The sequence below is a fragment of the Callorhinus ursinus genome, unplaced genomic scaffold (assembly GCF_003265705.2).
Source record: "Callorhinus ursinus isolate GAN/ISIS: 27379988/994484 unplaced genomic scaffold, GSC_fseal_2.0 scaffold4, whole genome shotgun sequence".
Taxonomy (NCBI): domain Eukaryota; kingdom Metazoa; phylum Chordata; class Mammalia; order Carnivora; family Otariidae; genus Callorhinus; species Callorhinus ursinus.
Genome location: NW_027397066.1, coordinates 130154971 through 130182912, shown reverse-complemented (window position 1 = coordinate 130182912; position 27942 = coordinate 130154971). Strand labels below are relative to the sequence as shown.

At 41.7% G+C, this 27942-nt stretch overlaps 2 protein-coding genes across 9 annotated transcripts in view; both read right to left on the bottom strand.

Moving 5' to 3' along the window:
• The window catches only part of RBM46 (RNA binding motif protein 46), a 216253-nt gene that overhangs the window by 78951 nt on the left and 109360 nt on the right, over positions 1-27942 (bottom strand). The gene's annotated exons all lie outside the window — the stretch shown is intronic.
• LRAT (lecithin retinol acyltransferase) lies at positions 7664-17363 on the bottom strand. Of its 3 annotated transcripts, none has more exons than XM_073892395.1 (3): positions 16634-17363; positions 15396-15936; positions 7664-11616 (listed from the first exon to the last, which is right to left on the bottom strand). In XM_073892395.1, exons 2-3 carry the CDS (start codon positions 15933-15935, stop codon positions 11464-11466), a joined length of 693 nt encoding a protein of 230 aa, XP_073748496.1. In that variant the 5' UTR covers position 15936; positions 16634-17363; the 3' UTR covers positions 7664-11463. The 3 variants fall into 3 exon arrangements, with proteins under 3 accessions (XP_073748496.1, XP_073748495.1, XP_073748497.1); XM_073892394.1 differs by lacking the exon at positions 16634-17363 and adding an exon at positions 16179-16626 and having other exon boundaries at positions 15396-16032; XM_073892396.1 differs by lacking the exon at positions 16634-17363 and adding an exon at positions 16179-16626.

Below are 27942 nucleotides of genomic sequence, written 5' to 3'. Positions count from 1 at the left end.
AACAAATACGTCAATCAGAGAAAGACATGTATCATATGACCTCACTGATATGAGGAATTCTTAATCTCAGGAAACAAACAGGGTTGCTGGAGTGGTGGGCGGTGGGAGGGATGGGGTGGCTGGGTGATAGACATTGGGGAGGGTATGTGCTATGGTGAGCGCTGTGAATTGTGTGAGACTGTTGAATCACAGACCTGTACCTCTGAAACAAATAATACATTATATGTTAAAAAAAAGAAGAAGAAGAAGAAGAAGAAGATAGTAGGAAGGGAAAAATGAAGGGGGCGGAAATCAGAGGGGGAGATGAACCATGAGAGACGATGGACTCTGAGAAACAAACTGAGGGTTCTAGAGGGGAGGGGGTGGGGGGATGGGTTAGCCTGGTGACGGGTATTAAAGAGGGCACGTTCTGCACGGAGCCCTGGGTGTTATAGGCAAACAATGAATCATGGAACCCTACATCCAAAAAATAAATAGGAAGAGCAAAAATCAAACACCTAGGAGCTCTGGCCCTGGGACATTCTTGCTTCCCACCTCACCTTACCTTCCCTCTCCACAGCCTAAGGAGTTGGTTCACCCTGGTTACCAATCTAAAAGATGGTCTTTTAAAGAAAAAACAAAAACAAAAACCTGTCTCTCCCCCCACCTGTCTCTCACTATGCCTTCTGACACATGTCCATCTCCGAAGCTCATTTCCTCGACAGGGGCCGCACCCTTCAGACCCATCACCTCTGTCCTCCTTATCCAGCGGTGTCATCAGCAAGGATTCTAGAGCATAGTTCATAAGAATAGAGACTGGAGGCAAAATGTTGAGAACTATAGGAGGATATTCAATCCTGTCTGTTCTCAGAAAATGGCCAAGACAGTTTGCTGCTGAATCAACAATATTAGATATATCACACATGTAAATAACGTCCTTCAATCTGTAACCTAGGCCTGTCATTATTTGTGATTCTACCACTCACGATAAACCTTTTGTTTGAAAAGGCTTTTCACCATTCCCCACTGGTGGAGAGCCAGGTTGGTTCATTTGCCACCCCTGTTTCTCAGCTTTTCAATATTCACCAGTTGAGCTGGTCTATAATTTGGAATATGAATCGCATGGCCCAAATATTAAGTCCCAAATAAGATGTGCAGTTTAGGGAACTGTGTGTGCATCTGTGTGTTTACCAACAAACAGATGGTAGAGGGACACACCTGTTGTTCTTATTACAGGTTTTTGTTTTATCTTTGTATCTGCCTTGGCATTGCTTCACAAAAGGAAGCTGCCTTATGAAGAAATCGGTATGGAATTTAGAGTGTTCACCGCGGTGTCAGTTTAGAAACTCTGTATTGTCCACATCAGAAGGCTGCTGAGCATGAACAATATACCGGCTGTAACTGGGTACACTCAGCATACCATAACAGAACTAAAACCAGACATCAGCTGTGTTAGTGAAACTCTCCGATTCCAGGGACAGGGACCAGCTTGCCTTTCCATATCACTTTCTTGTGAGGATTTAAGATCTTCAGAACAGTTACATCATATTGAACTTTAAGCTCTACAACCAAAAAGCACAGGTAAAGATGAGGCAAGTAAATGCGCCCTCTTCCCATGACAAGACTGCTGGCTAGATGCCTCAGTATGATCTCGGAAAAAAATTGATGACTTCGTTTACTTGGTTGCCCACAATTAGGGCAATGGGATAGGATTCTACAGAATTTAGAGTAAAAACACCAAGGCTTGAGTCCCGATACTGCATTGCTGACTACAGGATCATGAACATTGAACCCTCTTCGCCTCAATTTCCCGGACTATTAAACGAGAATAACACCTTTGTGGTTAAAAATGAAGTCATTTAATATTTATAGGCCCCGTTTCTTCTTTATGGGGTAATAGTTATTAAAAAAGCAAATGTGTGTGACAGCACTTTATAAAATAATAAATGAGAAAAATGTTAGGTATTTTCTAAAGCCACCTTCAACTCAGATAGTTCTAAAACTATGGTCACAACATGCCTTCTCATTTGAGAGTGAAAACTTTCATCTTTCACCTCTGTAGCCCCTTTACCAAGCTCAGTGATTACTATATAATGGACACTCAGTACCGGTGAGCTGAATGAGAGGAATGCAGCGAAATCCGAATTCTCTGCCCTGGGAATGAGTTGACTGCCTTGCCCTGCCAAAAAGTAGTTAGTATACTAAGCCCGTAAGTAGCAATGTGGAGTGGTTGGTAAGTGAGCCCCCAGATTCTGGGTACCTAAGAGAGACCTCTCTGACCGCACTGTGTCGCCCTCATACCAGGAAAAAAAAATGTGTGCTTAGGAGCACATCCAAACGTGCTGACTTTAGAGCACGTGTTGTGAATGACGTGCAGTATTAGTCACTGTCACCGCAGGTCAGTATACCATCGTTTCAGCATACTACTTAAATAAATCTTAAAGCTTCCACGTTCCGGTCTCTTGCCGAGTGTCCGTTCTGCATGGCGCATCAGGTCACCTTGGGTTGAAAAGTCTGGATGAGCAGGTGAAGCCACTGAGATCTGCAGCGCCTGAGTCCAGACACAATGGAAAGATGAACAACTTTTACAGAGGAAAAAATAAAGATGAAGCTCCAAGAATGAAAATGGACTCATGTCCCTAAGTAAAATAATAATAATAATGATAATAATGATAATAATAAATAAGCAAAATAATAATAAAGGATAAAAAGGAAACCAGCAAATTTACAAATTATATTTAATCATACTTAATGACACAGCAAGGGGGTAAACTCTGAAATGCTCACGCAAAGCCAAGATTACGACTCTTTCAGTTCATGCCCATTCAAGCCACATAGCCCTCTCGCATGGTGACTTAAACTTTTATTTCTGCCTCGTTATAAGAAGACAAAGACTGCAGTTCATCAATCCCACCCACTCCCACTCTCTAGTACGAACCAATGGATGGACCTACTTTGGGGGGGATCAGTTTGAGGCCTGGCAGGAAAACCAAGGAAAAGGACATATTCAGAGAATCACTGCTCTGAAAGAAAGTCTTCTTGTTGGTTTGTCCACCTATTGCTGAGGTGTCTAAAGAAAAAATGCAAAAAGTACCTTTTCTCAAAACCTCAAGATATCCATAGCTCTTGGTTTCAGAGTGGTCAGGGGAAGGAGCGCCAGCAATGTGGAGAAATCCAAGCTACGGAGGGAGGGGTGCCAGTCCCCCACAGCAGCCACAGAGAGAAACACGGATGGAGTGGCTGCTTTCCTCCTGAGGAGCTAGTCCCTCAGACGACTGTGGTGCTCTAAAGCCATTTCCTTCTGGGTACACTCTCCTTACTTTCAGTTTTTCCCGTCTTATGTCTTAAATTCCTTTATAGCTTTTAAGGTAACTGAGGCAAATGTTATTGACATTTGAAGTCCTTTCCCAGGAAAAATTAGATGTAAGGATGAAACAAAGAGAATTGACCACTGTTAATTTCTCCGACAGTCCTTCGTGACTTGCCAGAGGTGAAGTGGAGAGAGATGTGTGTGCAGTGGTGGAGTGTGGAGCTGAGTTGGGGAGTCTCAAAGAGGAAATAAATCTTGATGATGCTTCAGCATGTAGCAATTGCTACATTTTGGGTTTCCACCCAGCAGTGAGGCACCTGGTCAGATCAGGCGTCTGGACCAACATGGAGCTTACAGCTCTGGTTCTTCTGCTTGAGCAGAACCTTAGGGGGCGGCTGCAGGCTGAGCCAGGCTTAGCAGACAAGAGCGGTTTATCTGATAAATTTTGGAGTTTCAGCTCATTGATTTACTCAGTACAAACAAGAAGATTTACTTAGGAATACTAACACATTCTTCTTCAAAGAATAGATGATTCAGCCAAGTAGCAGATAAAATGATCTCAAAATTTTACATGCATTGAGATCAATATAGATCTAATGGATAAGAAACCATTATTTTGTATAATATGCGTTGAACATGTTAGCAGCTTGGATTGGTTAATCTGCCATTATGGTTTTTATGACTTTTATTTTTTATTTTTTTTAAAGATTTTATTTACTTATTTGACAGAGAGAGACAGCGAGAGAGGGAACACAAACAGGGGAAGTGGGAGTAGGAGAAGCAAGCAGGCTTCCTGCTGAGCAGGGAGCCTGATGCGGGGCTCAATCCCAGGACCCTGGGATCATGACCTGAGCCGAAGGCAGACACCTAATGACTGAGCCACCCAGGCGCCCCTGACTATTTTAATCTGTAGAGAATCTGAAGTACTTATGAGGTTATGATGCCCCCCAAAATTCCAATAGCATTTGAATCTGAGTCTTACACTGTGTCTTAATCTCTCCATCATTCTGTGAAAGAGAAGAAATGGTAATGGACTCCCCTCGACAGGTTGTCTGGATGAGAGCCCAAGACTCTAGAGTCCTATGCCCTATGGTTTTTGTTTTTACTCCTTCCCATACCCCTCCCCCGCCGACCTTATCAGACTTTCCATCTGAACAGGTGTTCTTTTCAAAGAAGACAATAGAAATGGGAATGTTCATTGATTTGATCTCTTGATACTAATCACCGCTCTGAAAGAAAAGTGCCGTCCTAATATCCCAAAAAGAGTGTTTGTCCCTCAGAAAATAATTATGAAAATTAACTTGATTTATGCTTCTTAAATGAGGCATAAAGCAGTTCACGGTATGTTCCCGTCTAAAGAATGCTGAAGGGGAAACAGAGGATGTCAGATATTATTCTGTTTTTTGAATTGTTGGGCTTTATTTGTTTACTTCCTTTTCCCACCAAGCTATGACAAAAGGAAGTCCACACTTATTTTCCATTTACATTTCAACCCATAATTTGCCTTCTCCCTTAACCTCCCAAACACCCCCTTACCTAACAATAGTGGGATGCTTATTCATCAAGGCCACTCAATCCCCTTATTGGTCAAATCCACTGTGTGATGAGAGTCCCTATCTCTCTTCTATATGGCAATGCTATTCAGATTTTTAGCTTCTAAAACTCACCCCTTCCTGGCCTCCTCACACAGTCCCTCCTTGGTCTACTCTTAACATTTGTGCCATTATTCCTTAGTCTACTTCTAGAACTGTTCTTGATCTTTCTTCTTCCCTTTTATATTTTTGTGACCTTAATCTCAACTCCTTCCACTTTTTAAAAATTCTGCATAGACTCCCCCGGATGGTCTAATTCATATCCTTGGCTTCAACCACCACCGTTACGACTCCTGTATATATCCCCATCCCCGAGCTCTGTCTTGATCATGAGACTCCAGCTTCCAGTTGTCTACTCTATTTCCACCTATGAGACCAGAGGCTTCTCAAACTTACATATCCCAGACCAGGCTTGCCCTACTTCTCCCAAGGCCGACGTCCCCAAATTAGCCAGTATGTCACATACAACCAGTTACACTTATCCCGGTGCCCAATCGCAGCCTGTTATGCCTCAGACGCATTTCTTGCCTTTCTTGGCAGTCTGCTGCCAGCTGGCTTCTGGCTTAGTTGGCCAATGTGAGGCCCTCGCGGGACATTGGACAGTGAGAAGAAAGGGGAAACCAGGGTACTATACGCATATACATATACCCCCCGCCCCATGAGACTTAGAATGGTTTCTGTTTTCTTCACTGGACCTGTCTGAGATGCCCTCCTTCTCACCCCTCAAATCAATCCATTCTCTCTTCTGCATCCTCATTGCCATTGTATTACTGCTGGTCTTCATCATTTCCCTCCTACATTTTGGTGATAGAATTTATGTCCTTTAAGTTACATCTCCTCATTTAATCCATTCTCTACATACTTGCAGAACAAGCTCTTATGATAATGAGATGTTTCTCTCTTCTTTAAACTAAAACTGATAGCTATCTTCAAAGGAAAATCAGTCACAAGTAGCCCCATTAGAATAGATCACCATCCCTTGGAACCTGTCATTGTGCAACTTGGCAACAACTGATTGGCCCAAGGATGTCATCTGATCTGAAGGGAACAGACAGAAAGGATATGGGAAGAACCAATGGCCATGAGGTAGCCAGGCAGAGAACTTTGTTCATGACCACCAATATTGCATAATGACTGGTCAGCTTAATTAGATCCTCTGGAAATTTTAAATGAGAGAGACAGAGGCCCAGCAGAGTGGAGAAGTAGAAGAAACACAAAATCAAGGTGTAAGGAAAACCATGAGGCAGCAGAAGCGTCAATACACCGAAGGTTAGGAGCGGTAGGTGGGCAGCAATAGGAGTAGCAGCTATAAGCTCAGTGGAATGAAGTATCTGGGACAAAATCTAGAACCATGAGGAGGGTTGTTGTGGGAACGTGGGAGCAGTGGTGAGCTGACTGGGGACATGTGGCCTTTCATCCTTTGATTCCAATATTCCCACTTCTCCACGTACCCTTCAATAAACCCCCATCCATAAACCTTACATTTCTCTTCCTAACAACCTAATCCCACCCCTAGTCATCATGTGTTTGACAGTGCTCGCTTCGGCAGCACATATACTAAAATTGGAACCATCATGTGTTTGACAAAACTGCCTGCTCATAAGGCTCACCTGAGGTACTTGGAAAGTTTAGGAAATGCTTTCTTTCCACTCCAGACTCTCATAGTGTCAAGTTCTCCATGATCTTGCCTCTTGTCTCTACCATCACCTGAGTCTAGCGTTGTCTTCCTCAAAGGAACGGTGGAACAGTAGGGGTACTTTTCAATCAAAGCAGCAATATAAACACAGGTAATTGTTCTCAGGGACTGGTAGTAATCCAACTGTGCTTTGGGTTCTCCTGGCTCTGTGCCTTTGTATGGTGCCTGTACTGGCCCGGAGAAAGGTCTCTTTCACTGCAAATGTTTGTACTCCATACAACTCAATTAAGGTATCATTGAAAACTTGTTTCACGTCTCTCTCCTTCGCTGGCCCCCAACAGACAGGTATAGGCTTTGTCTCTGCCCTTCTGACACTTGTACAAGCTTATCATTGTTTTGAAACCTATTTGCTTGCCATTCTTTCTCATAAGACTAAGCAACTATAGGACTAAGATTCCAACTAGTCCATTCTCTTGTGGCCCTGCCTGGAGCACACAAAAGGTCTGCAAGAAACTAATACATTCACTGGATGAAAGCTTGCCTTATTTACGGGAGGCCTCGGGAAGCCAAAGTCATATAGAGGAAAGAAAACTGGAGTCCAACTGTGGCTCTGCCTCTGGTTATTTGTGTAATTGCGAAGTATCTCAACCTCTGTGCCTGATTTTTCATGTCTGAAACGTGGTTAGATGTTTAAGGATTTGGCTCAGTAACTTCTGTGGTTCTTTGCAATGCTGTAAATGTGTCTCAACACTGACCCTGGGATTTGCTTCTACCCACACTTCATCCCTGCTCGATCCATAGTCAGAGTAAAATGGCAGGCCACGCTGGTACTGTTAAACATCTGGTGATTGAGTTCATGCGCAGGGCTCTATGCGTTGTTGCTGCTTGGCTTTGTGGAATGGAGAGGAGACTTGTTATTTAATATCATGCAGAAACTTTTTCTACATAATCCAGGTCGGCTTCCAGATGTAGATAACATAGATCATACCAATGGGAAGACAGATCCACATAGTTTTAATTTCAAATATCTAAAGCTAGCTATGTTCAGAAAAGGAAGTCTTGAAAGACAAAATTCTTCAGGCTACCATGTTCAGAAAAATATTTATGTATATCAAATTCAAAGACAAGAGAGGACAGTATATAAAATTGATTTTATTTCATGCACATATATACCAAATATAAAACTAGTTGAGCTAACAGATCTCGGTTAGATAAAAATCTCTAAACAGATTATATAAAACACAATATTGGCAACCATCATTTCTTATATGCTTCTCATCTATCACAACAAGACTTGGCCATTGATGTAACTGTGATATCACTGGGAAACATTTTTTTTTTACATATTTGACAGTAATAGTATAAAACAGAAATGGAAAAATAAGAAACACATCTCTATTCTGAAAAAAAATTTTTAAACAACAAATCTGTAATTCTTTGCTTGTCCTTGCAAAGACACAGAACTAGCAGAACAAAGATCTGGAATATCCAATATACATACAGTCACCACACGAAGTTATATTTCAGGAACTAATTTTTTGGCAGGAAGGGATGCATGACTCCTCCCTGACACCCTACCAACAGTTACTCATGAGTCAAATAGAAGGATTTGGCTAGTCTGCTGATATTTCCTTGACATGTTTGCTCCCCACCCTCACAATTACAGGCCCTGATTTGAGAGATTAAGGACCATAACTAGTCTCCTAAGAGAGCCCTTTGTCCTGTCTTGCCCCATGCTCTATCCTTCCTCTATACTTTTGGGAGTTACCTTGCTGAACTCAAACCTCCACTGCCTGTTCATAAAGTCTAAACTTCTTGGTCTGCACAAAACTTGTACTCACCTGATCACTGTTCTCTTTTTCCAACACCTCTCCTTATCAACCTTGCTCCACTCTAGCGTCTGAACCACTTGCCTCTGCCTGAATGCCCCATGCAGTTCCATGCTTCAGTCAACGAACAGTCGAGTGCCTCCCACTTGTGTGCTAGGCATGGTGTGGGTAGTTTTCCTGCATTCGCTCATACTGTTCCCAATGTGTAGAATGTCCTACTCAAAATCTGTATCCCTGGAAAACACCCCATGTTTCCAAGTCTCAGTACCCAGTCCCTATAATTTTGGCCTTATCGGTTAAAACTAACCAGGTCATTTTCTGTGCTTTACACCAGCTCTATTGCATAGTCTTAATGCTTCTATGTCAGTGAGGCCATAAACTTTGAGGTCCATGTCTCCTTCTTCTTTTCATTCCTATTATCTGCAGGGTACTTGACACATAATTTCATCTTAGCCCCGGCTAGTTCTTTGGCCTTCATCTACATATGACAACAAAATAAGCAACAAAAAGCTGCCTTAGGCAGTACTCATTTCACAAGTTAGAAGGGAAATTTAGAACAGTAAGGGACTTGCAGAATCCTAAGGATAAATCTTAACTAATGAAGCCCAGAGGCATTCATCAGAGACACAGGAATGTCTCAGTTTCTTCCATGACCGCAATCAGAGATCTGTGCTGCTTCTACCTTGTTTAGCAACTAATCAAACTGAGCACAACAAAACAAAACTTTCCTTTGTCCTAAGTTCAACAAACTCTAGAGTTGTGGAATATTGGATAAATAAAACTTTCCAGTTTCCTCTTCCTATAAATAGTAGAACACATGGGTGTGATGAAATTACCTCCTACTACTTCTCAACCTAATGCCAGATTGCCTACTTCAGATTTCTCTGACCTTCGGGAATTGCTTAATTGCTTCTTCCTCTGTATTCCCGTAGCACTGTATACACTCTAATATAGGTAGTTTAAAAATAATAATATTAATTCTAGACCATGAAATTACAACAGGTCAGTGCCTGGCATAAAATGAACACTCAGATGAATGAGGAATTGGATCTTACTTTAAGGATATGAAGTAAGACTAATTATGTTAATTCTAACCTTAATACTTCCCTTAGCATTTAATAAGGGATTATTATCTGTGAACACAGATTTAACATCAGGCAGTGGCTTTTGCTACCTGAAATACTGAAGTCTGCAAAAAAGGTATTTATTTAGGAGGACACCGTATATTTAAAAAAAATCAATTTATTTAAACAGATGCTACAAAGGTAATATACAGTAAGTAAAAAAAACACTAATACAATAAAATTGCTTTCATGTATACACGCTTAAGATAATTTTAAGTGTTTGGAATAGGCCCAGAGAACCTTTATTCTGTGGTGTTGCCATTTTGTGTTTTGACTATTTAAAAACATTTTAAATGACTAAACACAAAGTTCGATTATTATTAAACTCCAACTGAATTTGTTGTAAATTAGTGGCAGTAAAACATCAGCTACACTAAAATCTGCTCTTAAATTTGTTCTGGTTAGATCACTGAGTAACCAACGCTAGTCTCCCCATATCACTCATTATGTGACTTATCATCTTGTGATTCCTGATAGTTTATAAGGCAATTTGAATACTTGAAATGCAAGTCTAGCTTGTGGCCTAGTTTTTACAATTTGGTAATTCTATGAAAGTATTTGAAGCTTGCTTTAACAGTGCTACATCTCAACCCTGACATTAAAACAGCCTCAGTGTAATCAATTTACACACCTGCTGGCACTAAGACACTCAGGAACTACTTCAAACAGTTATTTCCTCGTGGCGTCCTTCTTTTAAGGATGGAAACTATACTTTGCAATGAAATTAAGAAATCTGTTAGAAGACAAATCTGAGGACTTTTAAAAATTATACAGTACATTAGTAAGTGCTTTAAAAGGTAAACCATCCAATGACATATATGAAAGTTATACCATGGATGCAAGGTCATAAGAAAACAGATTAAACTTGTTTTTCCATTCATTTCTACAAATGCTCTCTAGTAACCACACTGGTATTATAAAGCAATCAAGAACAACATTTGTTTCTCATCAGTCTGTGTATATGCAGACATTTGCCTATTTAATTGGCACATACACACTCCAAGTATACAAATTACTTCAATCCTATATCCATTTACCTCTCAGAGTGGTTTAATGTCACCAGAGTGACACATAAAAGGAAAAAAAAACAAAAATGAATGCCAGGCTTCCGAGTAAGTAAAGCCAAATCAGATTGTTCAACTGATGCTATAGTAGCTTATTTCTGCAGGAAAACACAGATTTCTATAGTTCTAGTCAGTTACTTTATCATTATACTCTAACTTCGCCAACATGGTTTCAAGTAATGAAAGTATTTTTGACTTATTGGGAATTATATATAATGCATGGAAAAAAAACAGATTGTGAATTTTTTTTTGCCAATCATCAAACATGTTCTCATCTGAATGAGGGAAATTCTTTTAGTTTAATATAAGTTTTTCAATGAAACAATAAATTTACAATGAAGTTAGTGGTCTTATTCAATAAGTCTTCTAATCTTCCAACTCAGGCCTGAGAAGAACAATGATTATAGGAGGAAAAAAAAAAAAAAATCTCCTGCGGCCATCATCTTAGGGGTCGGTTCTCTTGTAATGATGAATTCTTTTTTTTTTTTTTTAAGATTTTATTTATTTATTTGACAGATAGAGACACAGTGAGAGAGGAAACACAAGCAGGGGGAGAGGGAGAGGCAGACTTCCGGTACAGCAGGGAGCCCGACGCGGGGCTCAATCCCCCGAACCTGGGATCATGACCTGAGCCAAAGGCAGACGCCCAACGACTGAGCCACCCAGGAGCCCCTGTAATGATGAATTCTATCACAAGTTGTCATGTTTCCAAGATCTGCACAGGGCTTTAAAATCGAACTGAGAAGATTCAGAAAGCCTTTGTTCTTGGGCTTACACAGTAAGCACTTTGGGTGATTCTTAGTCACATTTTTATCCAGAATACAGTGTTACAGGTCACATTTTTCTCGACGATGCTTATACTGACTTGTGCTCTCTCTATATAAACATATTTACACACAGAATATAACACCTGACACGGGGATATGAAGTTAGCCAGCCATCCATAAGAAGAATGGGATAAAAATTGCAGGAAGGGTAGTATAGGATGCCAAGCCCAGATAGACTATAGATGCCAATCCCAAGACCACTGAAGCGAGAACACTTCTCTCATCACGAATAATTATCTTCACATTCTCACAGAACTGGAAAATAAAATTTAAGAATATTAGAAAAGGGGGCTGAACCTAAGAAGAATCACATGTACCAAATAGTAAAGCATAATTTTCTCACCTATTTTCTGTCTAACAGAAAAACCAGAATTTCTCTTATGACTTCGGAAAGAATTTAAGGTGTGAATAGTTCAGTTTCTTGATTCCACATCCCATAGTAACTGAAATGATGCTTCAGGCAACTAGGTTCACAAAGGCAACTGCCTTTGTAAATACAGACTTTTTATAGAAAACTACAGAGAATGTAACCACATAAAAGTTTTTCAGGATTAACGGTTAAAACTTTAAACTGCCTGTCAATAACAATAACATATTCTAAAATTTCATAAGCAAAGGAATCTCTAATCTTGATAAAATTTAGCCTATTATTATTGGTGAATTCAGTTCCTACAACTCATCATTCGAAAATTTGATGATACCAATGAAAACTGTCCTCAGAGGTCTCAAAATCTAAAGGCATAGAAAGTCTAATTTTTTGATCATATCCCATTCTCTGAGTAAATTAAATTCAATCAATTCCATGACATAAAATTGGCTGCTGGAGATAAAGATAAATTAAATATGATCCCTACCCCTGAGGAAGTCATTCTTCTAATATGTGAAATTGTTCTCCTTTAAAAACCAAATTTACTCAGAAGTGATGGCTTATGTTTGAGTCCTGGCTCACCTCTTATTAGCTCCAGTAAATCTCATGTAAATCATTTAACTTGTCCAGACTACCCTCTTCTCCTCCATGGGAATAAGAAGGTTGTTGTGAGGATCAGGTGAGATCTTTAATGCAAAAGTATTCCTCTACGTGCTGCGTAAATGTAAGGCATTACAATGATTATTATTACTGCTACATCTGTTGACAGTTAGCTCTACCTCATCACTGTCTGGGCAAAATTTAGCAATGAACTGCTCCATTTTTTATATGTGACTTGTGCTATTCGTGCTAGTTTTAAGCTCCTTTCCTAGACATGACATTGTATATGCTTTGAGGGTCTCCTACAGTGGCCTATATGGTCCTGGACAGCCAGGTTTCTAAATTCTTAATGGCCAGAGTATACGAGCCCAGTATATCTTAATGCACTATCTTGACTGTAAAGTTGTCTCTAGCCATACCTTTATACAATTTCTAGACAAATTCCTGTTCCTGTTAGTTATCCAGATGTTGTCTTCTTACACGTCAAACAGACGATTTGTCTCTTTCTGCTAAACAAAAACATTGAGTCCCAAATACACAATCTTAAAGTGGTGAAGATCAAACTAAACGAAGTTTTCAGGACAATGAGAAAAGGTGCTTGGCAAAAAATGGGAAGATTAACTGTCTTCGTACAGTTACGCTCTTTTTGTCTTTTTCCCAATAATTGTTAATTAAGGAAAACAGAGAATCATGATGGACTCCTTTCCCCAAAAGCAGATTTTCTCAAGGAGCATCTTATTTCTAATGTCCTTATTTCTAATGTCCATTAGCCCACGGAGGCATCTCTAGTGGTGCTCAACAGGAGGGAATGTCCTGCATTGCTAGAAGGTAGCCTGTAGGGGCACTTTTTGAGTACGGAAACCCCAGAAATTAAAAGGGGTATTTGCATTCATTTTTTGGCAATAAAAAGCAGTACCAGCAACATTAAAAAAAAGAGTTGAAAAAGCATAAGGCATAATAAGAGTAATTAAGGGCTTTATAGTTTACAGAACACTGAAATTGTTAATAGTAATATAAAACTCCCTTAATTTTATGATTTCTAAACTTGTTAAAAAGAGCTTCACACTACAAAAAAGCAAAATGTTTTCTTCCAATTTATTTTCAAATTATTTGCTGTGCTTTCATGAGGGAAAGTGCTCTTCAAAGTGTTTATAAACTTAAATTTAACTTTAAGTAAGAGACAACTTGCAACTCTCAGTGTCAGGCTTACAGTAGTATATACACAGATGGAGAACTCAACAATCAGACCCTGAGTCAAGTAATTCCTTACATCTCTGAAAAGTAGAAATCAGTCCTCCTTCAATAATAATGACCTACTTCTCTCAAGGCATGTTCAAAAAAACAGTTCTTAGAATTGGAAAATTTGGGATGGGGATTTTTTCCCCCCCCCGGGGAAATCTACTCTGGCCAAATTGTTTGTTACACCATTCAAAGTGAAGACAAAAACTCAGTTTCACAAGAGGTGCTATGCAGCAACAGCAATTAAAACATTTCTCTACTTCTGTAAAACCTTACAAAGTTTCCAAAGATGAAAAACTACTCCAGCTAGTTATTTATGCAGATTAAATATTTTACTACCTCGAAAAAAGCACTTGTGACGTGTTTTGTTGTTTGGTTGGTTGGTTTTGGTCAAAATACAGAATACAGTGCTATATGTGTTCCATGAAAGGGTAACTCCTAATTACTGGATAGAAGTACTGTTTTTCCTTAGAGAAATAATTTGCTTGGTTCCTAAGTAAATCTGACCTGTTTCCTTTTGTACACTTTTGGAGCCAGTGTTTGTAAATGTAGTGAAGTTCATTTCTAATCAGGCCTGGACTGTGGCTGTGATTCTTAAATCATTGCACACTGCTCAAACTATATTTTTATTTTACTAGATTGAGTCTGTTGTGGCTCTATAAATAATCTATAAGAAGTTTCATATATTGATGTATAAAAAGCATAGTACTTGTATGTTCTGCCACAGAGGAGAAAAAGATTTTCCCATATGGGTCAAAAAATTAATCAAGATGTGAAGCAATACAAAATCGGTTGCATGGACTCATTCTTTTGGTCCAAAAAGTATCTAAACATGAAGGTTAAAATGTGAAGCTCATTAGGTGATGGCCCAGGTTTCAGTTAAGAGTGAACATTAACAATAACCTCTTTAACAACTACAGTGAAGCCTGAGAAAGCTACTAATTGCAAATGCAGTTGCAGGCTTAAAAAGTTAACTATCTTTAAGTTAAGAGGTTTCAAAAGGAAATAAAAAAATCCACCCCCCCACCCCTTTGGATTTGTGGGTAATTTAATCATCTTCAATGCTAATACTGTTTGTTTGGTTTTTTTTTAAGTGCTCATAAAAATTACATTGAACGGACCTTCTTGCAAACCAATTGTTTTTATCTCTGAGGAACCCATAAACAATCCCACCTTTGGAGCTAAGGGTTAAAGGATGCCTAACAATGAGGAAGTCTAGATGGGGATTAAAGCCTTCAAAGAAAGAATTCAGAATACCAAGGAAATGACTTCTCTGAAGCCAGACACGGGAGTAAGGGATCTACCAGGGAGGTCTTCCTACTGGGAATTTTGATGGTTTATATTAAGCAAAGGGAATTCACTCTGCAGCTTACAGATGGAGAAACCTGCATGCTTCCTTAATTTTAAAGGCACAATTTATACACAGGGTTATAGATAAAATACAAACTCTGTCGCCTTTCTTCCACTTGTAATTCTTGGGAAAATTTGCAAGCACACAGCGACAGATTTTCTCTTGACCCCCCGCCCCCAACCTCCACCTGCCCTTTTGTCATTTCGACGACGCTGGGTGGACACCCTGACACCTCTGCAGCAATAACTGGGTAGATTTGGAATCGCTGGCAGCGGTACTGCATTGTCACACTCTTTAACCCCCCATTTTGAGGTTACCTTGCAAGGGACAACGCTATTTATTTACTTGGCCTCCTTTAGGAACACCAGAGAGATCGTTACTCATTCTAGAACTCAATCCCTGATTCCAGAGTATAGAAAAAGGTTAGAGATGGGAAAGGGTGTCCCCACCGAACCCAACGGCGAGTCACACGTGTACCTTGTCGGCCTGGGGGCTGATCGAGGTGCCGAATCTGCAGTAGGTCACAAAGTGCTCACAGTTGTTCCACAGTAGGCTGTAGGGAGTTATGCCCAGCAGCTTCTCCGCCCGCTGCGCCACCTCTTCGTTGAGCAACGCCTTCTTCTTGAGGGACTTGTCCAGGTGATTGACCAGGATGTCGGCTCCATAGGCGAAGTCCTCCACTGTGTCCACGCGGATGCTGGCTATCCTGCCAATGACGCCCAGGATGAGACGCTTATTGGAGACCACCTTCTGCGTGCGCCCCTTGTCTTTGGTCAGGGCCAACAGGATGTCGGGCATCATGTGGGCAACACGGTTGTCGCCCAGGTAGATGCCGTAGTGGGTCAGGTGGGTCCGGGGCACTTCCAGCACGTCGCCGCGAAGGAAGGAGCTGATCTCATAGTAACTATTCCTCGCCTTGTCTTCGTCCGGGGTGCCCGAACTGAAGAGCTTGAAGTTGGAGATGAGGAGCAGCTTCTCCAGCAATTGGGACAGCGCCTCCAGCATTGGGTTCTTCATCCTGCAGGGGAAAGGGAGCGTTGGGGGGACCGCCGCTGCTCGGGCACGGGCCGGACTAGGTGAGGTCGCCGCACTGGGGCGCTGCGCTGCTCCTCACCTGCAGGCCGGTGACCCGGGAAGGAGAGAAGCCTGGAGATTAGCTTGACCGCCCCGCCCTGGGAACTGAGGAGAATGAGGACCTGACCGAGGCAGACCGCGGGGACAGTGGCACCGGCGCTGAGAGCAACAAGCTACGAAACCCACCTGGGGGCCGTGTCGGGGCGCAGGACAGCGCGCGGAACCCTGGGCTGAAGCCTTCTCTGAGGCCTTTTAGCCCAGTCAAGGGGCGGGGCCGAACGCCGTCACAGACCCGGCGAGAGCGCTGATTGGGCGCCGGTTACCAGCGCCGCTCGCCGCGAGGGGCGCGCGGGACCGCGGGTTCTTTGGAAGGGGGCTGGCGGGTCCCCCGGGTCCGGTGTTCTTCCCTGAGACCCGCTTCCAGACGCAGGTTCCCCTTGGCACTCGCGACCTAAGCTCTTGCGGCCTCTAAGCGGCCGTTTAGAGCAGTGGCCGAGGCGCGGCCGCGCAAAAGTTCCTGCACCTGTCTGGACTGGGGCGCATTCTGGGCTAAGTTTTCGGTGGAAAAGTCCCTTCCGGCGAGATTTCTGAGCCAAACCACCTCCCTCTAAAGGGTTGGATACCCAGAGACCTCGACTTACTAAAGTGTTTGCATTAATCTGCGAAGCGTGCGCACCTCCAAAGCCTGCGGATTCCTCCCTAGAGACCTAGTCCCAAGCGCCGCGGATCGTCCTCCCTTTTACATGCCCCGAATCCTTTTTGCTCTCAGCTGGCGCGCGGGTCGGTAGAGACCCGCGCGTCCAGGTCCCGAGCTCTGGCGATTGGAACCCCAGGCGCCTCTGCGCTCGGACGCACCAGTGACCGTTGAGCGCGCGGCTCTCAACGGTCAGCGGGCGAAGCCCCCAACGACCGTCTGGAAAGCCAGATTAATGTCAAGTTTATTCCTTCGGCTTCAGGGTCAGATGGACCCTGAGTGGGTTCATCCCCCAAAACGTTGCCGCTTTCAAAGCGCAGCCGCCCGGGCTTGGCCAAGACGGATGTAGCACTGCGTTCCTTGCCAGAGCAGAGCGCCTGCAGCGTGACCCAGGCGCAACAGCGAGGGTGGTCCCCGGGAGCAGCCGGGTGAGGGCGCTGCAGACGCGCGGTCCGCGCCAGGCTCGGCACGCGGTGTCCCGACCCTGAGCGGAGTTCGATGCTAATGCGTTATGTAAATGCTTAAATTCCGCAGACAAAGGCCACAATAGAGAGCCTTGGTTGGGTCCACAAAGCTGCCCAATTCGGGGCTAATAGGTTTCTTCGGGAAGCAGATTCTCCGCTCGCCTGGGGGAGGAGGCTGCCTGTGGATGATGAATGAAGGGCCATTCATCTTACCTGGAAGAAGAAGGGGACCATGGAGACCAGGCGGGGAGGAGGCTGGCTCCCAATTATCCTCGGAGGCCCGGCCTTTGCTCCTACCCCGAGTCTGCCATCAGCGTTCTGCCCCAGTCGTCCCGTGTGCGCGTCACTTTTGTTCATCTCACAAATGATCCCGAATCACGTTAGAGTCTCAGCAAAGAGAAGTAAACTCCATTTCCCACAACCGAATCGGAAAGAGGACGATGGAGAAGGGGAGAGAGGCAGTGCACTGGAAATTTTAAATCGTTATTTCCCCAGTCTGCCCCCAAAATTTAAAGCGCAGAGCTACGGAGCTGCTGAAATTAATCGAACACCTCCGCACGTGGGCGTCTGTTAGCTTCCAGCCACACACCAGCTCAGCCGCTGGATTTAAAATCTGGGGAGTCTGTGGAAATTTTTTAAAATCTGATTCAGATCTCCGCGCACACGTTAAACTGCAGATCCCACGTCTGACTCTAAGGCTCTGGACACACTAGGCTGGTACAGTTCTAAGAAAGCATAGATGCCGGAACCTCCAATGTCAGGAGCCAAACGGCTGGGGGAGATCAAAGGAGACTTAGTAATTAGTGATTTCCGTCTCTGGTGGTCACTAATGCAGCTTATTAACGCCTACGACTGTCTCCACCTGGGGAATTTGGGGAGACAAAAGTATGGAGGACTGCCCGCCGGCTCCACAAGAGAACTCCTTTAGAGCAAAAAATATTAAGAAATCACCTCTAGACCTTCAATAGCCTCATCCCCACACAGGGTTTTGTGAAAGATAGGCAGTGCCAAGCTGATTTGCAATTCCCCTGCCCCGCCTGAGGAAACTCGGCCCTGGATAACCCAAAGGAGGCTGTAGAACACTGCCGTTTGTCGCGTTTTTGAAGTCGTCTGAGACCTCTTAAGCGGGGAGTGGTTAGGAAAGATTAGGCTGCTTCTCAACTGAAAAAATGCAGCGTCCTCAAATGAGCTCTTGTAGGCTCAACTGATTTGCCCTCCCCATGGTAACCCTACCTTACAAAAGGCAACTCTCAAAGTTCTCAGACTTGCATATATTTTTGTGGCTGAGCGGTCAGTTTTTGATTTCTCCCTAGAGGCACACTTCATAAATATGCTTATATGCTAATAGTCACACTCCCACTAATAGTCTGCGTCAGTTTTAGGTAAACTGGGAAGGGACAATGCTGTTAGAAGGAAAGACCCAAGAAAAATCTCACAGAAATTTCTCCTTGGGGGTGCCTGGGTGGCACAATCGGTTTAAGCGTGGGACTCCTGGTTTCTGCTGGGGTTGGAATCTCATGGTCCTGAGATGCAGCCCAGTGTGGGGCTCCGCGCTCTGTGTGGGATCTGCTTAAGGCTCTCTCTCTGCCCCTCCCCCCTCACGTTCTCTCTCTGTCTCTCTAAAATAAATAAATAAATCTTAAAAGAAACAAAGAAAAGAAAAGAAAAAAATTTCTTCTTCCTAAACCAGAAACCATTCCTTTAGAAGAAGGAGCATCCCCATGGGTTGCTAGAAAGACCTCTTGTTTTCCAGACTGTATGAAAGTCAGCTACATTCAACAAGTCTCCATGTGCAAATGCCTTAAATGCACGCAAATGGGTCGCCAGGTCTGGCCCAGGGATTCTAAAAGAGCTGAGGCTTTCCAGGTCACACACAGACTTCACTGAAAGGTCCACCGACTCTCACCTCAGCCACCGCTTCCCTATCCTCCCACTAGACAGTGATAGCATCCCCACCTGCAGTTCTCATGCCTGGGTCCGTTTCTCCCAGCTGTATAGGCCAAGACTCGCTGGGTTTCTGTGCAGAGCAGGCTGAAATTGGGCTCATAGAGCCCACCTAACTTCTGGGCTTCATCTAGGAGCCCTTGATCTCATCAAGGGTCCCAGGAGAAAGCGGTCCCACTCTCAGAGACAAGGTGCAGAGTCCAGCAGAAATCTGGAAGGCTAACGGATTTCCTACCTGCACACTTCTTGCCTCCGGAGCCTCCTTGTTCCTCAGAGGACTCTTTAGAGTAGAGGATATGATCACAAAATTCTGTGCTTCTTATGTGCTGGGCCCTGAAAGCATTTTCTCACTTCATCATTACCCTGTGAAGTATCTCCATTTTACACAGGAAGAAACTGATGCTTATAATTTTGCCTCTATCACTGTGTTGGTGTGGATCAGGACTCAACCACAGGTTTCTTTGCCCCCAGGTCCATCACCACTGGGGAAGGACTGACCTTCCATCAGTCCATCCACCTGTCATCCATTCATTTATTAAATACCTGCTATATGTCAGGTGCTGTGCTTCCCTTGGAAGTTCAATGAAATACCTAACCCTAAACTTGATCCCATGCCTTTTCTTTTTAATTTGGACTTCATTTCCCTGCTTCTCTAGTGGGGGTCTAATTTTTAGCATCAGTTATTTTATTGCAATGGTGAGGAAGGTCTGATGAAGATTCTGGTTAATAGCATTCTCTTGCCAGGAAGACCCTAGCACTTGAGTGGCCATGTAGTCTCAGACCCTCCTTAGACCTAGGTGTTCAGGTCTTGCCCAAGGGCATGAGCTCAGAAGCAGCACCTAGGTTATCCCAGACTTCTTACCTTGTACACCTTCTTTCCCCTGGCCCCTAAGACTGATAAATTTGGTTTTCTAAACTTCATATTTCAAAATTATTGCTCTCCTTTAGGATTATTTTGTTGTTGTTCTTAGATTTTTAAGATTATTAAATTTAGGGGCACATAAATAACCATAATCTTACCATTTGTTTTTCTTCTGAGCTATCCTTCTGCCTTCAGTTCATTTACAAATGCTCAGGTCTGGCCCCATGGACACAGAGGCCCTGACTGGCTAATTCTAAGGGAGTGGGGAGAATAAAAGCTTTGTGCACTTCCCTCTGGAAACAGGGAGAAAAGAGCAGACACCTTTTCATGGAGCCTCCAAACTCAGTGCTACCTGGAGTGTTAGGAATCAATTACCTCCTGGGAGGAGTACTTCCTTTCCCAGCTTCCTTCCTGTTTGGCTAGCACCTTATTATGAGGGCCTCAGTCCTGCCTATTGTCTTTAGAAAGATTAAAGGCTGCAGTTCCAGCCGGACAGGATTTAGGGTTTTTTTTGTTTGTTTGTTTGTTTGTTTGCTTTGCTAACCATAAAATAAAAACATTGAGCAAAAAATGAAGAATGTACATTTACTATCAAGAATCATGACCAAAGTAAATACAGCTTCATATAAACGAATAACAGGTTGAGGCAGCTGTGACATAGAGGAGGGAGGCAAAAATCCCAAGTTGAAGGCCTTATAGTGCCATTTACAGCTAAATGAACTCAGACAAGTCATTTGTCACCTCTGAGCCTCAATGTCAACTTTCTAAAATGGGAATCACTTTTCAAAGGGATGCTTGGAGGATTAAACACTATCAAATATACTCTATCATTTGTATTATTCTTCAGAAAAACAAAGTAAGGCAGGGGTGCTTTTCCTTTCTGCTTTGACAGCGCAGTTATCCAAGAATGCAGTGCAGACAAAGAATATGCTTCTACTCAGAGACCCTTCCTGATGACTCAGCCCAGAGCCAGAGGGTGAGCAGAAAGTAGGCATATAAGTGCTCTGGCATTGAGTGCAACCACAGAGGGACAGTCAGTAGAGAGTGGGCCTGGGGAGAATCACACTGGGGAGATCTGGAAGCTTCCACAGAGCTCTGCTCCTCCAGCTGCTCACCACCAGTGAAGCCGTTTATAATTCATAAAAACAGAGACAAAGGCCAGTCTTTTGTTTGAAGATGCCTCTCAAAACATACAAACCCCCCAAATGTCCATGTTTGAAATGATCAAATGACATAATACCAAGGAATGACTAAAAATTTCGAGATGCCCCACGACATGTAAAGCACATTTCATTTCAAAATACAAATGATTAAATGGCAAGCCATGGGACTTCTTCTAACTTCTTCTTGCTTCCTTTCAATTTTAACTTGTCATTGTGAGGCAATAGTAAATATGAACATTTGGTGACCCGAATTTGTTAACAATAGACTCTGGCTGCATATTTGAAAGGCAAATACAACCACCACTGTATTCATATATAAAATATACAGAGAAATGAGGGATTGCTATCACCCAAACAGGACAGTATTGGCGATCACCAGTAATACTAAGTACTAGGAACAGTGGAAAATGCCATGTTATTAATTATATTTCAAAAATCTTTTGTAAATGCATAGACATTCTAAGGATATAATGACAGGTAACTGAACGCTGAACTTTCTTAATATCAGGCTTAGCTTTAGATGCTCCTATCTGATGGTGTGTGAGATCTCAGAGGCTCCTGGGGCCTATAGGGCCTCAAATATAAAGTGTCCTGAGCTGGAATAGAATGAGATGCTCTCTAAACCCTCCAAGTGTGAATGGTCCTGGGGCTTATGAAAATCAGATTACTCAGGCCCTTCAGAGAGTCTTACCTATTGTTCTTAGTGAAATTTCACAGGAAGTAATTACCAGAAAAAGAAGATAAATCACTTTCCAGTACTTAGAAAATCTAAATAGAATTCACAAATAACTGCTTTAAACAATGCAATGCCTCACTGAATTTAAAAAAAAAAAAAAAAAGTGAGAGAAATCACTCATACTCCAGTGAAGCAGTCATTCCATAAGAGGGCAGGAGAGACAGGGCAAAAGTTTGGTAGCGGTTGGTGCTGATAATCCGTAGCTCCTTTGATTACGTGTTTGATCGTACAGAAACTTTAAATGATATAAACACACTGCTTCATTAATATTTCATTAATATTTTGTAGCAATATATATTATATATATTATCGATATGTTCTTGAAAAGAATAATATCTCTTTGATTTCTAAACTGAATTTGAAGGGAAGTAAGCATATCATTCTGGTATTTTTGTAATTACATTGACTCTTAACCCACCCCACACTAAAACAAAATTCAGTGTGGTTCAGCTAAAGCTGACTCATACCTAAACAGCTCAAGCAACTGTAAAAAAAAAGGGGGGGGGGAGGAATTTGATTTTAAATTGTTGCAAACTTCTTAACTGGAAGACATCTCTCTTTAAGAACCAGGCTGCCTTGTTCTGCGTGGAGCACTGGATGTTATGCACAAACAATGAATCATGGAACACTACATCAAAAAGTAATGATGTAATGTATGGTGATTAACATAACAATAAAAAATACAAAAAAAAGAACCAGGCTGCCTGTGTTCTCTGTGGGCACAAACCTTCACGTTTGAATTAAGTTCACCTATTTTTTTCCTGGTTGCCCTCTACAGGGACTTCCCATTAAGTTGGATTACTTGCATTTTATTTACACCATTCTTTACATGGAAAGCACAGGAGTAGGGGGTGCCTGCCTGGCTCTGTCAGTAGAGCATGCGACTTTTGATCTCAGGGTTGTGAGTTCAAGCCCCATGTTGGGTGCAAGAGATTACTTAAAAACAAAACAAAACAAAACAAAAAGCATATGAGTGGAACCGAACTTGGATCACACAGAATTAACATAGAAAATAAATTCAATAAATTTTTCTTTAAAGATGAATTAAAAATCTGTGTAATTATTTTCATCCAGTAGAAGTTTAAATCAGAAATCACTGTAATTTTAATGTTCAATTAGTTTAACTTTCAAAAAGAATAAACCAAGATATTTGTCCTTTGGTCAAATCTATTTCGTGTTCTAACACATATCTATTACACTCCTACCTGTTATTCTTTTATCTCTCTTATTTAATTCCGGAAAGTGCTAATCTTGAAGGGAGGGTTCTGATATTTTTCTATGGTATCCTTTAAGGGCACCATGCCCACTGGCTCTAATCTTTGTGGATCAGATGACATCCAGAAAATCAGAATCCTAAATGCATTTTGGAACCTGAGAATGCAGGCTTACAGTCAGCATGAGAGTGGCCTATGAGATGACTTGTCTTTTCCACTGATGACCTTCCTCCACAGAAGGGTAAATAACCAAACCATCCAAGCTGTGAACCTCAGGGTGCCAGGCCACAGTCAGCAGGCCATACCAATAGGGGAGCCATTATAGAGTGATGTTGGTGCCAGACCCAAAGTTTTAGCCAAACTTAGACATCCTTGACATCATTAGTAGATTTCCCACATTCAGTCCAATATCACCCAATATTGTCACAACTCACTTTGTGATTCTAAGTAAATTGGTTCAACTCATGTCCTGTCACCTCATGTACAAAAATGGTGACAGTATCCATTTACCTCTCTGCTGATGACTTTCATTGTCTCTTCACCTCCTGAACTTCCTGGAATTCAATCTAGCAATAGCTAGAGACAGTCATTCTCCAAGCCTCACTGCCAAGTCAAATATAAGATGACAATCTCAACTCTGTTTCCTCTGTTTCCTCGAACGATGGCCCTTCAAGCCTTTGTTTTTACTTTTGATTAGAGGGACCAGATTTTCTTATACAATGCCGCCCCCGCCCCCCTCCCCGGCCATCTGAGTTCTGCTTCATTTAGTTTCAGTTAATCACAGTTAACCACAGTCTGGAGGCAGACGATCCTCCTTCTGACATATCCTCAGAAGGTTATTAGGAGCCTAACACTACATCCAGTGCCTACGTCTTCCACCTCACTGCATCTCATCATGGAGGCTTTTTATCATCTCATCACAAGAAGAGGAAGAAGAAGGGTGAGTACAGCACAGTAAGATATTTTGAGAGAGACCACATTCACATAACATTTGTTACAGTTTATTGTTATAATTGTTCTATCATTAGTTATTATTGTTAATCTCCTACTGCACTTAATTGTATAAATTAAACTTTATCATAGGTATGTATGTATAGGAAAACAACATAGCATATATAGGGTTTGGTAGTATCTGTGGTTTCAGGCATCCACTGGGGGACTTGGAACTATCTCCCAAAGATAAGGGGGACTACTGTATGTCTTTTATGGCTGTACCATTTGGTTTTCAAATAACACTTTCTGGTTTTTGTCTTTCAAAAAAATGACAATTATAAATTAGCCAAGTATTTGGAGCACCTGGTTGGCTCTGAATCTTGAGCTCAGCTCAGGTCTTGATCTCAGAGTTGTTGTGAGTTTAAGCCCCATGTTGGGCTCCACACTCGGCATGGAGCCTACTTCAATAATAATAATAATAATAATAATAATAATAATAATAATAATTTAGCCCAGTATTTTACTGTATAGATTAAATGGAAGAAATCTTCAAGATTTTTCTCTATTTATTTAATCTTTCAATGTAGAAGAGGTATCAATTTGTTCTTTTTTCAGAATGCCAAATTCAGGAAGAATAAATAAGAAAGAGTAATTATTGATATTTTTAAAAAAATGTTTATTTCCAAGATTATTGACCAAAATTTGACTTAAAACAACCTCATTTTAGCAATATTATCTAGAAATGCATCAAAACTAAGTATTCCTAAGTGTTCTGAGTTCACAGTGGGCATTCAATAGAACTCCCATTTAAATTTTTTCTAACATTTACAATTTTGGTTATGAAGTTACACTTATTTGAATTAGTTGAGAACCTTAAATCTTGTTGGTTGATATTTCAAAATTATTCCTGTTCTTAAGATTGTATTACTTTGGATCTAGAGTCATTTTTCTGAGTGAACTTCAAAGTCCTTTTGACTCTGAAATTCCATAGATACCTTTTAGAGAAAGATGAAGGTAGCATATTTTAGTATTTTCTCATTAGCCAAATGTCAAATTTATAAAATTGTCAAAGGTCATAAAATAATAAAATATTAGCATAATTTATGTTGTATTTAACTAATTTTAAATTACAGATTATATATCCAAAAATTGTACATATCAATAAAATGTTTCCATATTTTTAGAGCCAAATAGATTAGATGAAGTATACCTACTTATAATATTTGCCTAATTCTGAAGAAGCATATATTTGTTTCTCTCAAATAATTAAGAACCCAGGAGGAGGGTGGATCAGACCAAGGGGTCAGAGTCAGGCAATAGAAAGGGCTAGGCAAATCTATTGAGTGTCCACAGTTCTCATGTAATGGGAATGAAAATGGGATGATATAATGTTCAGGCATGTCTACTCTGTAGCCAAATTGCCTGGGTTCAAATCCTGGCTCTTTTATTTTCATAGCTTTGTGACCTTGGGCAAGTGGTTTAACTCCTCTGGTCTGAGTCATCTCCACTTTCAAATGAGAATGCTAACAAAAATGATGGATACCTCATAAAGTTGTTGTAACGATTAAAAACTTAATATGTATATGTTCTTTGAAGACCTAGTAAGAACTCAAGAAATGATAATTTTCTTTCTGGAACACATTTAACAGCCTATTGATTGCCCATAGTACTCATGGAAATTTGCAAGAGGCAGCAAAGATCCAGAGGGTAGTAGGAAATTCTAGAAATGGAGATGGGAGAATTCTAATCTCTAATCCACTTCCACAAATATTGTTGATCTCCAGGTGAGTCTCAGGTTCTGTGTGCGCACCCAGAAATACAATAATAAATGAGATTCAATCCCCTTCCTAATGAAACACAGAGCCATTAGGTAGGGAACAGACGGACCTAAATAAAGCTTCCATAGTTCAGTGTGATGTGCTGAACAGCAGCAGGCACTAACAGTCCTGGGACACTTCGGAGGGAGCAAACATTTTTAATTGGGGCAAGAACAGGGAGAGAAGGGGTAGCACCTAAGCTGTATCACAAGGAGTCAGAGTTTGCCAGGTACACGGGTGGACCTGGTTGGTGCCAAGAGGTCAGGCAAAGGCACAGAAAGAATAATAAAAAAGTCTTTGGTGTATTTTGCAAGTTCAACTAGAATATAAGGTGTATGCTTCTCTGAATAGCGGTTAGAGCTCCCACTGGGAGTTTGTGGTGGCCAGGTGGCGAAGGCCTCCCATGCCGCGCTGGGATTTCAGGCTTTACTCTGTAGGGAGCAGAGAGCCAGTGCGGGCTTACAAGAAGGGGAATGATTTGCTCCAAGATAACTCTGAGGGCAGGGTGGAGAATGGATTGAAGGGCAAAGAGAGAGAAACTGGAGGCAGAGACCAGTTGGACAGACACGTAGCGGTCCAGGGAAGAGAGCTAGAATAAGGCGAGGGGGGAAGGAGATGGAGGGGCATGGAAAAAAGATGAAAGATATTTCTGGAGACAAACTGCCAAGGCGGGTAACCTGGACGTAGCGGTGGTGGCAGGAGTGGTGAGAGGAATAAGGTGGGTCCAGGCATGTCTCTCAAGTCCATTATGGAGCAACTGGACCAACAGTAAGAGGAGGAGGAAGGGAGGACTAGAAACAGGTTTATGCGAGAAAGAAAATGAGTTTAATTTTTTATATTTTCCTTCTGCTAAGGATTTACCATACGGTGATAAGTATTTGAATTTCATCATTGGGTAGATTATAGGCTTAGATAAGAAGCACAGCTGAAGAGGTGAGTTGTTTTGAGCAACTTTACAATTCGTTCCTTTAACCAACAATGGAAGCTTAGAATGACTTCATGCGCTGCCAGTAATTCCAACGATGGACTGAAAAACAGCAGAGCTACAGAGAAGCTGCATTTTGGATAATTTATGTACTTCTAGCCTCCTAAGATTTAGAACAAAAAAAATCATTTCTATGGTTTTTCGTGTTTGAGATATTAATACGTGATGTGGTAAAAAATATGAAAGAGATGTAAGAGGATGAAGTACATTCACTGTTACAAGTTGCCTTTCAGGCAAGTTTTACTGAGAATGTTTTTCCCATGTAGGATACCTAAGGATCACTTCCTGGAGCCTCCCATCAACAGCCTCTGACTGAATAGGTCTGAGGTGTAGGCAGGAATCTTCATTCTAACAAGCACCCCAGGTGATTTTCAGGCAAGTGGCCCTCACACCTTGAGAACCACCTTGACTGAAGCTGTTCTTTGCAATTCTGCCCAACCCCAGGTCATTGACAAAAGGTAATGGGACTCAGTGAGGTTGATAGTGGAGTCCTCATGGAAAGGCAACTCATACATATATACACGTGAGAACTTACGAGAAACTCCCACTACACAAGATTTTGTAACACTTTTATTAAAAATTACATAGCTACACTAGTTGTCAATGATAATTAAGAAGATCTAAATGTAGCAATGTTTCAAAGTAATAGGCAAATTTCAAGACTAAGTGATACACTGAACTGAGCTAGTTACTGATTTGAGTTCCTTCTCGGGATGACCCAGTCATATTTCAACCCAGTTCCATAGTACATGGGTGGCTTCAACTGGTTCTGGACAACGATAATACGTAATAACTTTCTTTACCTCAAATAATGGCTTTCCTTAATCTATAGAATACCAAATACTCTTTAGCTTCGAGATTAAATCATATATGAACTGTTTTCTTAAATCTTGAGATCTAAGTTTTCAAAGCAACATTCATAATGAAGATAACTGTTTGCACTAAGTTCTCTAAAGAGACTTCCCTCCTATTGTCTTCCTCATTCTGAAGGGAAAATTCTGTAGTATTAGTGCATAGTTATATTTTATAGAATGTTGCCGATACAAGCTAATGTCAACAACACATGGAGAAGACACAAAAGGGAAAACATTCAGTGTTTAGGTGCTCACTTAAGGATCACTCCTCAGTGAGGTGGTGC

Bases quoted from the DNA above. Each gene is read 5' to 3' on its own strand.
- LRAT (XM_073892395.1), bottom strand. From the start codon at position 15,935: ATGAAGAACCCAATGCTGGAGGCGCTGTCCCAATTGCTGGAGAAGCTG. The intron at 11,617-15,395 runs GTACACGTGTGA...TTTATTTTCCAG, and splicing joins TCAGCCCCCAGGCCGACAAG to TTCTGTGAGAATGTGAAGAT.